The sequence below is a fragment of the Lepisma saccharinum genome, chromosome 20 (assembly GCF_977018435.1).
Source record: "Lepisma saccharinum chromosome 20, izLepSacc3.1, whole genome shotgun sequence".
NCBI lineage: Eukaryota > Metazoa > Arthropoda > Insecta > Zygentoma > Lepismatidae > Lepisma > Lepisma saccharinum.
Window position 1 is genome coordinate 43,227,639 of NC_139248.1, and position 16,790 is coordinate 43,244,428.

Genomic DNA, 16,790 nt, shown 5'->3' on the forward strand with positions numbered 1-16,790 from the left:
ATCACATCAGTTAGAGTGCGCGTCAAATCTCCTGCATATGGCCTTGAACTGCTGAACAGCACCAGCGAATCACAGACGTGCGGCGTTGCCTAGTTCAGAACCTGTTTCACCTCGCTACTAAATCGTGTACCTGGCGCTCGGATATAAATATATTATTTCAAGTGTCAGTAGTTCAACAGATGGAAAGATAATTAATTTGCGAGTATGTACGAAAAACAAGCGTGATTGTAGCTTATACCGTTCCCTCTGTAGAAGCAATGTTATTATAAACGTATTTGCATTGTATCGTTTTTGTTCTCCCTTCGTTCCTGTTGCATTCCGAAACTTTCCGATTAGCGAAGGGAACAGGGCAGGTTCGTTCCCAGTGATGGTAGAAGGAGAAATTGACGAAGAGGATACCGTCACTGTTCGTTTTTTCCACGTTTTTAGTGTGTGTGTGTGTGTGTGTGCAGCATGTCGTTGAATAAACCAAGTGGTAGTGATAGCGAGAGAAGAGAGAACAATACAGTGTTGTACGAAGCCAGGCACGACAGGTGATTTTTGAGGTGTACAATTTTTTAAAAAAAAATGTTCGAGTGAAGAAGAGAGCAGTAAAATTGACTTTAAGAACTGCCAGGCTCTAACAGCTCAAGCGTGTGGTGTGAATCAAGCTACCGTTTCTCGGATATGTTCGGGGGCAAAATAATGTGGATCGGGGCCTGCCCCAATGTTTCAATCACCTAGAAAGCACATTAACGTACCAAAAAAGAACGACAAACTTAGATAACTTTGAAAAAGACGTAGTTCGTAGAACCGTCTTTGAAATTTACGATTGTGGCGAATTTTCTACTGCCAAAAGGATAACGTACTCTTTACGGGGCAAAATATCTTACAAAGGCTGTACAACTTCCACCTTGAGAATATTGAAACAATTATGCAGTCTCTCTGGCATAATCAGGTATGTTCTTTTCTCCCATTAAGTTTATTATATGTTATATTATCTAATGTTCCGTGCTCTCCGTGACAAGGCGTTTCGCTCAACCACGCTGTCTCTTTTCCGTGTGAGATTTCGACATGGCACCGCTGCAGTGCGCTGCTATTGGCTATCGCCATATGCAGGAAATTTGACGTGCACTATAGCACGTCACATGCTTCGTCGACACTTCCACTCTCCAGGATTGTCCAGGGAATGGAATCCAGCGCCGAACGGAGTCACCCCAGGGTGCTTTGCTCCAAACATGACACATTAATCCGGTTGTGTCGTGCAATTAAAAACAAAAGACGTGGACTGATTAGCAAAGGCATTGTGTTGCTTCACGACAATGCTCGTCTGCATACGGCCCAACAAACTCAAAATTTGATCGTCATTCGGCTGGGAACAATTTGATCATCCGTCCTACATCCCTGACATGACACCAAGTGACTACCATCTCTTCGTCAGAAGAAGTTTCTTGCTGGTCAGCATTTCGACGAGTATGACGACGTCGAAGCAGTAGTGCATGGATGGCTTTCATCACAGGCGGGAACATTCTATGATGATGGGATACAAAAACTAGTGCCACGCTACGACAAATGCTTGAACAATAGTGGAAACTACATAGAAAAGTAGTTTAAGGTCTGTAGAATACAAGAAAAATAAAAATAAAAAAAAGGTACGAAACTATTTTACTCGTACTTGAATATATACATTCTAATACATTATGAATTAGGAATGGGTCGATACCGATAAAGTACCGATATAAAATTTCTAATACATTATGAATTAGGGATGGGTCAATACCGATAAAGTACCGATATAAAATTTAAGGATTCTATGTAAAATTCCAAATTATCCTTGAAAAACCTGAATGATTCATTGACTTCCTTAATAGATATGTACAATGCAAAAGAAGTTGCATATGTAGACATTTACTTCTTTTAAAAGTAGCACATAGAGATTATCCATAAAAATTATAACAATATGGCAGAATTTTGCACTAAATTATAAGTAGAGGCACATAATTTTGGTAAATAAAAAAGCAAAATTTCGGTATAAAAACTGAGTCAATTTCGGGTTCAAAAGCGGTAAATAAAAAAATTACGGTGTTATAGCGGTGAAAAATCAGATTAGAAGTGGTATTTAAAAATACATTTTGGTTTTTAAATTGTGAACATAAGCCTAAATTTGATTGAAAACTACACTTATTACACAAAATTAACATTTCACTTCTAATTGCACATTAATGTAGTTATCAGAGTATTAAGTTTATTTCTGTGTAAAGGAGTCCATTTTTGCTTCTCCAATATTAACAGCAGAATTAATCAATTCTCCGTGAATTGCATAACTTGCAGGATAATTCAGACCTCAGAAGCTGTCGCATCGGTAAATAAACCCTAAGTTTCATGTTTGAAGAGTTTGTTTCGCATTTTGCAGTTCATTTCGCATTATTTCTTTACAAAACATGGTAGCAAAATTAATCTCTCACCTTTCAAAATCATGAAAAATTAAAAGTACAATGTGTTTTTTGACATTTCGTTTTTTCGTCAAAAACTAAATATGCATCCCCCTAATTATAAGATACTAGTTGATTACCTGGCATTGCCCGGGTATTTATTAATCCCAATCATCTATTAGACAGGAAAATAATGAATTCTAACTATAGTGTAAAATGTAACTAATTTTATTTACAGGTATTTAAAAGTATTAGTACAGTATACAAATTATAAAGTAAAATCTTTTACAAATTCACTATATTAATAATTTAACTCGAAACTTGAATATAAACAACATTTTTTGTTTCGCCTCCAGGAGCAAGAATGATCTTTGAAATTAAATGTCATGAATGTCATCAATTAGCTTAGCAACTCCGAAAACTATAAATTCGACACTAATGTAGGTCATGTTCGACATTTTCTTTTTCACCCCCTCTCCCCCCCCCCATGCCGATAGGTAATGAACTTGGAGTTGAACGGCATTGGGAGTGTCACTATTCATCTTAGCAACCCCGAAAACTATGGATTCCACACTAACATCGGTCACCCTCTTCCCACCTCCATCCTTAGGGGTGTTTTGGAGTTGAACGGCATTGGGAGTGTCACCGACTTAGTTTCTTAGCAACCCCGAAAACTATAGGTTCCACACTAATATGTCATTTTAAATTATTTTTACAGGTGTTTTACCCTGACAGTATTTCTTTTCAGATGGCAAGTGATATGTGTACCAAGTTTGGTTGAAATTGAACCAGTCCTTCTGAGAGTTATGCTGAAACAAACATACACACACATAGATCCATTTTTATATACAGGGTGTCTCATCTAACATTGCGATCTGAAATATTTCATGAACAACAACAAATATTAAAAACTGCTTTCGCAGATATATAGGCATGATAGGGGCTCATGCAATTAGTGGACACAATACGTTCAACTACATAAGGAAGTATGATTTTCAACACAAACTTAGTTTTTTTAAATGGAAACCCCATTTTATTTTCAGCGCATTTGAAAGTACGGAAGAAATCATTAAGAACTGCATTTGTTACATTGAAATACGTCAAGTAGTTCTCAAGTAATTGTAACCTGAAGTTGACGCTTGAAACAAACATTCTCAGAAATTGATTCGTGTGTCGTAACATACATATCCCCCTTTTGATGCCATTTGTGTATAGTAACAAACATGTTACTCTTCTGCATACTATGAATTGTGCTTAGGAAAGTTGTTTCCAGCAACTGCGGGTTACAATAAAATGTGTAGTTTGTATATAAGTAAGCTCTGACAAATTCTCTAAAAGGTTCTGATACATCTTTCTGAGGTAACAAATAACTGTTACTTAAAAAGTATAAATTTTAAACATTATGCCATCAGTTACATACATAAATGTGAGTACATTAGCATCTTTCTAATTTTTAATTGGCGTTCGTTTATTTACATCATAATTTTTAGTACATTGGAACAATCAACTTTTCTCGTTTGGTCATGACAAATCTTTAAGTTTTCAACTTTTAAACATTGCAGCTTATACATTTTTTCCTTCAAATTGATTTATCAAATAAAGCAAGGGTGTAACAAAGTGCACTAATTAAAAATATGTTTGTGATAGTGTACGTACGTTTGGACTGTTGCTGAGAAAATAGTATTTTCAGACTCTGAAAAGGCAGGGATGATACTTATCTGTGGCAATTGTAGGAAAAATTCAGCACATGTGTGCAGACTGTATGCACAACGGCATTTGTGCTCGGCTCTGCCGACAGGCATAGTGAAGGATGTGCCTTCACGCTCAACTTCAGGTTACAAGTACTTGAGAACTACTTGACGTATTATAATGTAACAAAGGCCATTCTTAATAATTTTTTCCATACTTTCAAATGAGCTGAAAATAAAATGGGGTTTCCATTAAAAATAAAACTATGTTTGTGTTGAAAATCGTATTTCCTTACGTAGTTGAATGTATTGTGTCCATTAATTACATGAGCCCCTCTCATACCTATATATCTGTGAAAGCAGTTTTTCAATATTTGTTGTTGTTCACGAAATATTTCAGGTTGCAATGTTAGATGAGAACACCCTGTATATAGATTTGTAGATATACAGGGTGTCATTTTAATGGTAACCACGGAAACGTATAGAGGACATCAAAACTTTCTCAGTAACATTTCTCTCTTTGGTGCGTAGTTTCGGCGCTACTGTCGTTCAAAAAAGCCCGTTTTGCCACATGCATGCTGGCAACCACACACATCATTTGATTGCATTTGTGACGTCATATCCCGTCGTGAAGTGATGCGTTCCATGCTTGCCAGGAACACACATATTCTATGAAAAATGACATAGCTACAATCAGCCAAATTATGTACCCTAAAACAAAACGAGAAAACACGTTCTGTAACCTAACAGAAAGTAGACAAACTATACGAAAAATGATAGAAAGAAAATAGAATTCAAGTGGAAGTGGTCATATTGAATTTTGTCTGAGCTTACATGTCAAATATTTCCAAATCTAGTTACTAAGTTAGCATATACAATTTAATCTATCCACTTCGTCCTTCTGATACTGCACTCATGCTCATAAATTAAGGATAATAGACGTTTTGGTGCCCCACGATACAGCACTGAAACAAACTAGTTGTGGTAGCACAGACACATGTTGAACACACAAGAAAGACATCCACATACCATGTTTAACCCTGTTTATTGCAGAAAACGTGAAAAAAGCCAAAGAGCGCACATATGATACAAAGCAAGGGAGATTGTAAAATATTGTTCCACAGTTCTTTGAGCATGTGCACAGGTTTCAGTATGGAATGTGATGCCCATGCACATTGACACATGCAGTACAATGGCTTGGCATACTCTGGAGGAGGTTGTCGAGCAGCTGTTGGGGTATGGCCTCACATTCTTGCAGCAGTGCCTGTCGGAGCTCCTGAAGAGTCCGAGGAGGTGGAAGACGTGCGGCGGCACGTCGGCCTAGAGCATCCCAAGCATGTTCGATTGGGTTGAGGTCAGGGAAATAGGCAGGCCATTCCATTCGTATGATGTCTTCTGTTTGAAAGTACTCCTCCACAATAGCAGCTCGGTGTGGCCTGGCATTGTCATCCATCAGGAGGAACAGAGGACCGACTGCACCTCTGAAAGATGATCATAGTCTTGCAGAATAACATCCCGGTACACCTGACCTGTTACAGTACCTCTGTCGAAGATATGCAAGTGTGTACGTGAACCCAGGATAATGCCACCCCACACCATGACACCACCACCTCCATACTGGTCCCTTTCGACGATGGTACCGGGTCGGTATCTGGTTCCTGGTTCACGCCAGATGGTTACACGACGAGAATCATTGTTGAGACTATACCTGGACTCGTCAGTGAAGAGTACCTGAGACCATTCTTCCATTGCCCATCCCCTGTGTTCTCTACACCAGTTGTTACGGGCTACTCTTTGACCATTTGACAGTGGAATGCAAATTGCAGGTCTCCGGGCGAATATACCGTGCCTGTTGAGCCGTCTGTACACTGTGTGTCTGGAAACAACTGTTCCAGTGGCAGCTGCAAGGTCTCGAGCAAGGCCCCCAGCAGTACTCCGTCAGTGTCTCCGGGCACTTACGGTGAGATACTTGTCTTCTCGTGGTGTACACTGTGGACGTCCACTGCTGTAGCGCCGAGACACGTTTCCAGTCTGTTGGAATCGTTGCCATAATCGTGAGATGACACTTTGTGGCACATGGAGCACCTGTGACACGACCTGCTGTCTTTGGCCCGCCTCTAGCTGCCCAAGTATCCTTCCCCTCATTACATCATCAATAAGTGTTCGTTGAGACATTTCACACACACACTCAACATTCGCACAACCGAACACAACTGCACACTTCCTATAGGCACTGTACTCTGGTCAGCAGTTTCGCTCCTGTGAGTCATTTGCCTGCTTACAGCGCCACCACACACTGGATCAAGGTCATAGTCAACACTGGTTCTTTGGTACAGTACCCGGACATCATTTCAAGCTGCAACGTACACATCAAATATTTCTTTGTACAAGATTCAGTATTATCCTTAATTTATGAGCATGAGTGTAGTTGTCTGTGACAGACTGAACAGATGACAAAATAGAAATGAAAGAACTCAAAATTCCAAAGGTAAGCCACACTTACAATGTATATTCAGAGCATTATGAGGCAAGTGGCAAAAATGGTTGAAAGATGCAGGGATATAAGTAGTAGTAATACAAGCTCTCCGAGGACTGTGTTTATCTATGCACCGGATACACACGTAATAGTTTGCAACTGTGAACAGGGCAGTATATTCGGTACTGATTCATCATTACATTGCTACTGTGGTTGTACGTGTTTTAGTCGTAATGTAACAACGTGAACCTCGGATACTTCCGTTATCAGCACAAAAGTACCACAAGGCATCTGGACACAAACCTCTAGATATCAAATTTGCAATGAGATTTGCAAATATTTGATATGTAGCTGGGCATAAACAGCCAAACGTAAGCTGTAAGTCCAATAAAATTTATTGTTGTTGATATTTGACATGTAGGCTGCGACAAAATCCGATATTAACACTTCATTTTTAATACTTTTTTATCATTTCTCATATAGTTGGTTCACTTTCCCCTTCCCCTGAGATGACTGCTCATCTTCTAGCTGGTAGGCTGTAATGTTCGGTCTGCTGGACGTGTTTCTCGCTTTGTTTTACACCTAATAATGTGGTTGGTAGTTTGTCACTTTCACAAAATTAGTGCGTTCCTTGCAACCCTGCTGTGTGCTGTTTCGCCGCAGGAAATGACGTCACAGATACGATCAAATGTTGTGTTGGGTTGCCCGCATCCAGGTGGCAAAAAGGTCTTTTTTGAACGGCTGTAGCGTCGAATCGACGCACCAATGAGAAAAATGTTACTGAGAAAAGTTGTTTGTTTTGATGTCCTCTATACGAATCTGTGGTCTGTGGGTGCCATTAAAATGACACCCTGTATATCAGATCAGTAAAATAATTGGTAATTTTATCAATAACCTGATACACCGGGCTGTCTATATCGGCTCATACCGATAAGAGTACTGAGACGACATGCCAGTGGTGAGGTCATCCCCAAACCGGAAGCGATACAAGAAACCCCAACACCAGACATCAAGCCTCCAAAATCCACAAACTCCCAATTTTTTCCCTTTCCAACTGTTTCTTGTCTGTCTCACTTGTTAACACCAGGAGCACAGACTGGAGGGTTATAGAATTGAAGAATGCCAAACATGAGAAAGAAAAAAAAAATCAAATTCGCCGTACAAGACCAAAGTAAAAATGAAGATTCACATCAAAACACGATCCAAGAACTTTTGGAACACCCTGCCTAACTTCCCAATTTGTGAAACAAATCGTGCAAACCCTTCCCCATTTTAAACACCAAGGGTAATTGCAGACGACAACAGAGTACTTCCCTAGAAATTATGCAAATTGATTTTCCCCTAGAGGGTTAGGCTATCGGATATACTCCTATTATTTACAAATAAGAGAATGAACCATTAATTGCATTCTGTTTATGTGCAACAAGTGTGTATTATACACCGGGGTATTTGTTTACTACTACTAATGTAACAACTTTTTTCCATTCCTTCTTGAAAGTTATGCATTCATAAGAACGTCCATGTTAGCATTCACGTACATTATTTTTAATGCCCAGTATACACACAAGAATCCCCCCCCCCCCCCCTCTGCAAGAGAATAATTCACAATTACTATACAGACAATAAATGGAACAGCGTGGGTGATGTAAGTTGAATACTCGGTGGTAAGATCAATACCAGTGTAAATATAACTATAGTTTTATTGTAAACAACCTGTGTAAAATATCAATCCAGATTTTTGCTTTATGAAGGATAATCGCATTTATTAAATATGAAGAGTGAAAATTTTAAAATATCTCTTTTAGATGAACTGGAAATAGTTACGTATTTCAGTGTACAATGCTCAAACTGACGATATTATTGAAAGAACATTAACACAACGGCCAGAATACAGAATGATCAATGAAATTTAGTAATGAGTAAAAGATTGTTTTCATATCAATGTTTCTCGTTAAAAATGAACAAAATATTAATGCTGCACTGTAGTGGACAAACAGTGAGCATACACCCTTAAAATACTACAGAGCAAGGTCAGATTCTTATAGGCCAATGTATATCATGCTTTACCAAAATTTTAAGTGAAGTACACTGACATTTACATATCAACGACACTTTTCCAAAACTGTATAAAATTGTTATTTACGTTAGTGTACAAACTCTCACGTTTACATTGTAATACAATTACAGAGGAAGGTCAGTTTCCTATTAGCCAAGATACAAAAAAGATCAATGAATTTCTGTGTAACGTACAAGCACTTTTACTTTGCAATCTTATTCACACAAGTGTTTATGAAATACAGTTATGTATCATTAACTTCTCACGTACTTTATTCACAGAAAATTCCACACACTTTTCAGCCAAGTTTCAAAGTCTCTTAGCAAGTGTGGTGTCATGTACATAAAATTCTGTATTGCATAAAAAAATATTCGTCGAAAGACCCTTAGATTAACTTTCTTATAATTACCTACAAAAAATAGTAAAATCGTGGTTGTTTAGAGATAGTTCAATGTGATACTACTAATTATCGATATAATACTTCGTTGTAATCTTGCATTATTAATACAGCAAAGCACCCGTGAAATGTTCAAATACAAGAATTGTGCTTACGTAATGAAATATTCGTTGTGTTTTGACTGTTGGTTTCCTAAACGTACAAGAAAAGATTTGTTTCTTAGCAATTTCGAGGTCATTTATCTCCAGAAAGTTTCAAATTGAAGCTGAAATAATCATGAAATCAGCTTTTTTCCAAGATGGTGCCAGCGTGGTTATATAATTGAACCTGCTCATTCATGAATGATTATATATTCTCTTGAAATAAAATGGCTTAAAAAAAATCCACTCAAACACTTTGAGCTACGAATGGTACGTTGATTCATTTCCTGTCATGTTTCTCGTCACGTGTCTCCATGTGGGAGAAAGGAAGAAGCAGTTTCCTTACCTCCGGTGAAGACAAAACAGTATGGATGATGTAATCCCTTGGTCTATGCCTGTCGTCCAAGATCTTGGCGACAAAGTCCTACCTATCAGGATTTCAGTACCTAATATCTTCCAATAATGATAATCATCGGGCCGAACTCATGTTATTCGACGGGATGATGCTGCATTCATCACAATCACGAAATCTAACACCTTGCACGAAACATCAGGTGTCAATTTCCTGTTCTAGCACCTCTCCCACTCGCTGCCATCGTTTGATGAAAAGTCCCATGGAGGGTGCTGATATGTAGCCAACTTGTACTTTGCACAAATTATTGACATTCGTAATTGTAATTTTCATTGTTAAATAATTTTTGCTTTCCAAGATAACAATACTTTTAAGTCAATACAAAATGTTTTATTTTTTCAGACATGTAAACATTCACATACTTCTCTTACAAAGAAATGGTGACATCTAGCGATAATCTCGGAAACGTTACCATACTAACAGATTGTAGCTTGTATGCTACTGCCACCTGTTGTGATTCTCTCATACTATTTGGACTTGAAACATCGCACTTGCCACACTAACAACTACTGAAACAGGCAGACACTTTGATTTCAAATATACATTATGATGCAACTATCGTCATAATACCAATTAATATGTCCCATCCCTAATATTAACCAATATTTTGAACTACTTTTAATTATTACAATTGTCAAGCAACTGTATTAGTGAGAATAGGCAAACCTATCTGTGCTATTTTTGGTTCAAAATGATATCAACTGAGCCCTGCATAATGTGCAGTTAATTTTTCGAAGCAATATGTATTGCATTCTTTCAATTAGGCACACATAGGGACCAGGACTCGAACTTGGATCTCTGGCATACCGTGCCATTGCTCTACCACCAAGTTACCGAGCCTGCCTGGCTTCACCTGATTTTTCGCTACCGCTACACATCTCCTGTGTGTGCCTAATTGAATTATTTGAAATCTCCATGCCCGGAGGAACCAGGCAACTTCGATGTCTATAGTGTTTCAAAGGCAACAAATCCTGTTGCAGTACCACTAGCAGAGACAATTCCACACAGGTAAAACAACAGCAGCGAAAAATCAGGCAAAGCCAGGCTGGCTCGGTGGTAGAGCAATGGCACGGTATGCCAGAGAGCCGGGTGTGAGTCCTGGTGGAGTCTGTATTTTTTGCTGAATATTCTACACAATACCTATTGTAGTATCTTACTATGTACACTAATTAAGAAAGTGAATGGCCCTTTCATGTTCTTCCTGAGATAGTTGTAATTTAATATCAGATCGGTAGAATTTTGTAATTGGCAAAAATTTCACATCTGTCCATCCCAAGTAATGATTGATTTAAATTGTGTTTATGCTATGAATTTATATGTAATTCCACTGTTTTTCTCATGCAAAATATTCAGGGTTTCTCTTAGGAGAGAATCAATCACACACAATCAGCTTGACTGAAACCACTAATTAAATATGAGCCTATACCTTACCATACTATTGATATCAGCTCCTAAAGATACATTAATATCAACCTAGCTCTAGTTAAAACTTTCCAGAGTTGCCTTTGTAAATTTATATTAAGTAATACATGGTTTCAAAGTCAGTAATTTGTTTTTAATAGCAAGAGTGAGGCATTATGTAAAAGAAAAGAAGTGTTAAGCTTAATTAACGTGAATTAAAACTTTTTAGGTTGTTCCAAAATCAGCAACAGGACAACAGACCCAGAGAATTTTAATTCCTGCTTCAGCACCTGTTAGCCAAATTAGATCATCAAACTCTGGTGTTGCTACTATACCTGTGTCTGCTGTTAGTCAGCTGACGCCTACCACTACTATTTTGCCAAGTGGAACAAATGTTGGTAACATATTCATGCTTCCTGCCCAGTACCTGACTCAGGTAGGTCACTTTTTATATTTTTAATTTATTTAGTTATTTATATTGCTACAAAGAGAGGAGTAAGTGGAAATTCAAACATGCAAGTATGCATTTTCAGAGTAAAATAAATTAAAAGCTGATTCATGTTTTCTGATAGTCTTGTAGTTCCAAAATGTCTGGATGCCCACTGATGTGGAAAACCTTCCTTCGTTGGCGAGATTTTTTTTTTTTTTATTATTTTTTTCTTACTAATGGCAAGGCCAAAAGAAATTATCCATTTTTAACTCTGTCACATCTTTTGTTCGTCCAATTTTTCTGGAGTGACCTACATACGCCACTTCCAATGTATGAACCTTGTAACAGACTCCACATCTATTCATCAACTCGTGTGTCTTGTGCTGTGCAACATTCCCCCCTAGTTTTTTTGTGCCAATCGTTACCAAGATTGTTTTAACACATTCCTTGTGAATGTCCCCTGAAAACTCTTCTTGCAAGAACACCGTAGACCAGTCATAAATATTGATATACTTGCAGTTTCATATTGTGAACAAGGTTGGTTTATAAACTAGGAAGCCTTCATTATTGAAAACTCTTTTTCAAGTTTTGAGTTGTTTTTTTTTTTTTGTTGTTGTTTTTTTCTCTCCTTGTTCTACAAGTGAGAACATGATTATTTCCAATAACACAACTACAGAATGATTTATTTATTTTATCTTGTTTTTCATGGTGATATTAGGCTGTGGAGCCTTTTCTTCCACTTGAACATGATTACATACACATTTTTGTACAGTCGGCTCTTGATTCTACGACCCTCTCGAAGTAACAACCCTTTTCACAGGAACCGTGAAAAATTTGGAAAATAGTTGAAAAATTGAAGGAATTCTGCCTAAAGGTACGTTTGTTGCACTCATTCCCTTCACGAGCGCTCTACCACTCGCAAGCAAGCCTGATCTAATAATAGACACCATCACACCATGCTTGAGTGATATTATCCAATTGCAGGGTTCAGCAGGTTCCTGTGAGTGAGCTACTCTTAGCCTTTCAGCCGAAAACTTCCGGTAACCACCTTCATTCAAATCGTGTTCTTTGTTCCCTGTAACACTTCATAAAAAAGCAAAACTGTTAGATATAATCAAAATCACATAGGCCAACTAAAGTTCGTCAACCTGCTTAATGCGGTGTCATCCAGGTTTCCGCAAAAGTTTACTTCAATCTTACGTTCATCATAACTCCCATTTTCCACTTCATACGTTTTCCTAACTGTGCGGACGTCATAATATTTGCCAAAAAAGTGTCCCTTTGTCTGAGTGACTTCCCCCTCTTTTCCTCTCAGCAAACGTAAAGGGGAGGAGGGGGGACAATGTCGATTGTTTCAGCCACGATTTTCTTGCTCGTGTGTGCGGGGCTGATTACAGTAGAGGGTGGAAGTGGACCCCTTCTCCTTTCCTTTGACGTCTAAAATGGAGCAACCAGTTCTGGATACATTCTTGAAAACTAACAAAAACCATAGGACAAATGAAAAATAAGTGACCCACCCCCCATTCCAGCTCACTCAGCCACTGGTGTGCAGGGCAATGTGATAATTGTAGAATTCAGTTTTTTTTTTTTCATAGGAAATATTGCCCGTATTCTTGTCTGTCGCATGGCAAAACGTTAAGCAAGGATCGTTTCTTTCTTCTTCACACTGCTGATAAAAGTTCCGTCTTCGACAGTTACGTAATCTTTAAAATGAGGAGCTGGTGTCCTTGCTTCTACGCTGCAGGTAGCACCAATGTTTTGTCTAGCGTCTGCAAAGCTGTCGCTTGCCGTTAAAACAACATCATGTTCTGCACCTTCTGATAAGCAAAACTAAATTTTATTTTACACCTGACTCAAGAATAAACTTATTGAACACTCAGAGCAGTGTTGGAAGGAAATGCACACAATATAATCGCCGAGAACCATTCATGTGAAAAAAGAAAAAAAAAGTGCTCGTAGAAATGGAGGCTGAGACTGATTAAAAAACAAAAACATTATTCAAGTGGAAAACTTTCGGAGGGGCAGGTTTTTGCCATCAAGAATACTCCTAAATCCAACATTAAATCGTCAATTAACGTGAGAGTAAATAACGATCTCCCATTTTGATATCTGAAAAATGCGAGAGGTTTCATAAAGCTTGTTTTTATTTATTAGGTGGCCGCGGTGGCTCAGTCGGTAACGTGTCTGACTACCATGCTCAAGGTCCCGGGTTCGATCCCCGGCCGGTTCAAATCCGGGAACTTTTCTAACGGTGGAAACGGCCCCGGCGCCCACCCAGCGTCGAATAACATGGGTACCTGGGGGAAACCCTGGGGGGTAAAGGCGGTCAGGGACATGATGCTGATCACATCACCCCCACTCACGACCGGAAAGTGTGGGGCGTTACCCCCACACCCCCTATACGCCTTCATGGCGTGGTGCTATGCACAGGGGAACACTTTCTTTTTTTTTTTTTGTTTTTATTTATTTATTTATTTATTTACATAAATGAACCCAACAGGCTGATACCCAGTTAGAGAGTTCATGTTACAGGTTATCATACATGCTTCAGTGAGCGTTATTTGAAAGTGTTTTAATTATATTGTTTTTAAATTGCATATATGGCATCCAGAATATATCAATATTTTTGTTACACTTTTCTAAGGCATTGTCATGAGATTTTTTGACAATGTTTGTTTGCGCTCTATTCACAAAAAATGTTTGATGATTGGGTCGCGACTTGGTGTTAAGAACTCGAGATCCAAAGAGGAGAGCGAAGTTTCCCATTAAATATTTTCCAGAGCAGCAGTAGGTTGCGTACTGTCCTTCGATTGTCAAGCCTGTGTATTTGGAGCTCGACAATTAGATTATTGTACGAATCAAATCTGGGATAAGTACCTTCAAGTTTGTACTTCATGTAATATAATATTTACGATTGTACTCGCTCTATTTTTGTAGTCTGTACTATACTGTCAGTGTTCCATATAACAGATCCAAAAGAGTAATATACAGTCAAACCTCGATTTTACGTTTTTCAGGGGCCGTAAATAAAAAACGTAAAATGTGGGAAAGCATAAGGGAGGGGTGAAACTCAAGTGTCAGTAAGAAATTACTACACAATCTACTTTTTATGGGGTATATTGTATCAAAAATTATTTAACAACAGGAAGGAAGTATGATGATAAAGTTCTAAGGTCAAAAGCAAGACGTGCTGTTAAAATCAATGACGGATTAACGGGACCCACTTTCGAGGGTAGGGACGGTGGATGACTGCTTCTAACTGCCACCTATTAGGTTCAGTTTATGCATCTGATGGTGTGAGATCTCCGTTTACTCTGTAAACTGGTAATTACTTGCTATTTTTTGAAGTCCCTGGTAATTGGAAGGGGGGTGATGTTTTATAGCTGGACGCCAAGCATCTTTATATACTCTAATCAAAGTGTCCTGAAGATGTGCAGAATGGTTCACATTCCACTTTGAGCTGCATATGTATCCAGTCCCGATCAGCCCAACAGCATGAAGCACAGAATTTCGAAAGGGGGAATGAGGTTACGTATACCTTTTATAGTAGTCGGCCCTTATTTTCCATCTTTTCCTGCCTTTGACGTTCTTTTTTTTTTTTTATTAAGAAATACTGGCCAGAGGCAGGGTGCTTATGACGCTCATCACCCTCTTTGGGCTCGCCACTGATTGTTATTTACATCCATGTTAATTGACGATTTATTATTGGATTTAGAAGTCTTGCGGAGGGCAAACACCCCTTCCACCAATAGTTTCCCCGTAAATAACGTGTTTTTTTTTCCTTTCTTTCTTTCTTCTTCTCCATCAACGTTTAATATTACGTGATTTATTTTCAGCACGTGAATGGTTCCGAAGAAAAGCGGCGATTATATTATTCTTAGCATCATGTTCATTTCCTTCCTGCACTGCTCTGTGTTCAAGGTGCTTATCAGAAGGCAGAACAAGGGGGAAAAAAAGAAATTTTCTTTTTCTAACTCCTCGCTTTTTGTCTGGTACTCGTGTGTCCTAATCGTCAAAACAAAACAATCTTAGAAAAGGAGATTCAAAACAATACTGTTTTTCTTCCCTTTGGATGAGTCATAGCTCTGGAGCCAGGAGACGAAACATTTGGCGCAGGTTGCCAGCCTGTTGCTCGCAGACACTCCTCCCACCGGGTTGTAATGGAAGGGAGGGGAAGGGGGAGACGGACAGGTGGTTGAGCGGTGCTGAACAAGTCTTATCAGAAGTGTGCCCTGGCAAGTTGCAGGAAGGAGGGGAGGAGAAGGATCACTGCTTGAAGTTCTCCAATGTTGTCATGTCAATGCTTCAGTCATATGAGCAAGATTTCTGATGCGGGGCATTAAATGAGAAAGGGGCTGAATCCTTCCATTACTGCATAGCTCTGCACAGTTCCCGAGTAATGAGCTCATGTTGGGGAAGACTGGCATCTTTTTTTTTTCACTTGCAGTACGCTATGTTCGTTGAATGTGCGTATTCAGGTTGAAGAACAACTGCATAATTTTAGATGCCAGAGGAAAGTCTTTTCGCCTTTGTGTTAATTGGTTAAGTTGTCTCGTGTAAGGGTGCTCACTTCCACAGGAGCAAGAAAATCCGGGCAGAAATACTTGGTGGCACTTTTCAGTAATTACAAGACTAGTTATTAGGGATGGGCGATATCGGAAATTTGATACGATACTATATTTTTTCCATATCATGATACCAGCGATATATTGTCTCCATGATATATATCACCAAATATGACTATATACGGTATATTGCCAACACGATATATGTATCGCCAAATATGACTACATATTGCTGACACGGTATATATATCGCCAAATATTGTGATTATATATCACCAAAATATTATGACGATATATCGCCAAAATATCGTGATCATATATTGCCGGCACGATATATATCGCTAAAATATCGTGATGATATATCACCAATATATAGTTGATATCGCCTGGATGATATTTTTTCAATATAGTGATATATCGTCTGGACAATATATCGCCCAGCACTACTAGTGATGATACCATAGGTGGCATGACAAAGCAAACGCCCCCGCCCCCCCCCCCTTTTGTAAATGAGTAAAAGGTGAAGGTAAAGTTTCCCATGCACTTTGCACCATGCTCCGGCTGCCTTTACTCCACATATTCTTAGATTTTTTTGCCAATTTGAAGGTGATGTGTTCAGCACCATGCTTGGGCAGCCCCCGTGCTCTTTTGGCCCAAATATGCATTTTAATGACATTTAGATGTGCACTAAATTTGGCTGCTCTCAGAAAATATTGCCGCAAATCTCGTTTATTCACTCATTTTTCCTGGCCCCATCACTTTACAACATACCAGTTACGCAATATGCATAGAGAAAACATTCTCTGCCTGGCGT

General features: G+C 38.7%; 1 protein-coding gene across 1 annotated transcript in view; it reads left to right on the top strand.

The window, feature by feature from the left end:
- The window catches only part of LOC146003250 (protein lin-54 homolog), a 106,366-nt gene that overhangs the window by 44,829 nt on the left and 44,747 nt on the right, over positions 1 to 16,790 (top strand). The window contains exon 7 of the mRNA XM_083141431.1: positions 11,211 to 11,417. Within this exon, the coding sequence (XP_082997557.1) occupies positions 11,211 to 11,417 (207 nt within the window). The remainder of the gene's footprint in view (positions 1 to 11,210; positions 11,418 to 16,790) is intronic.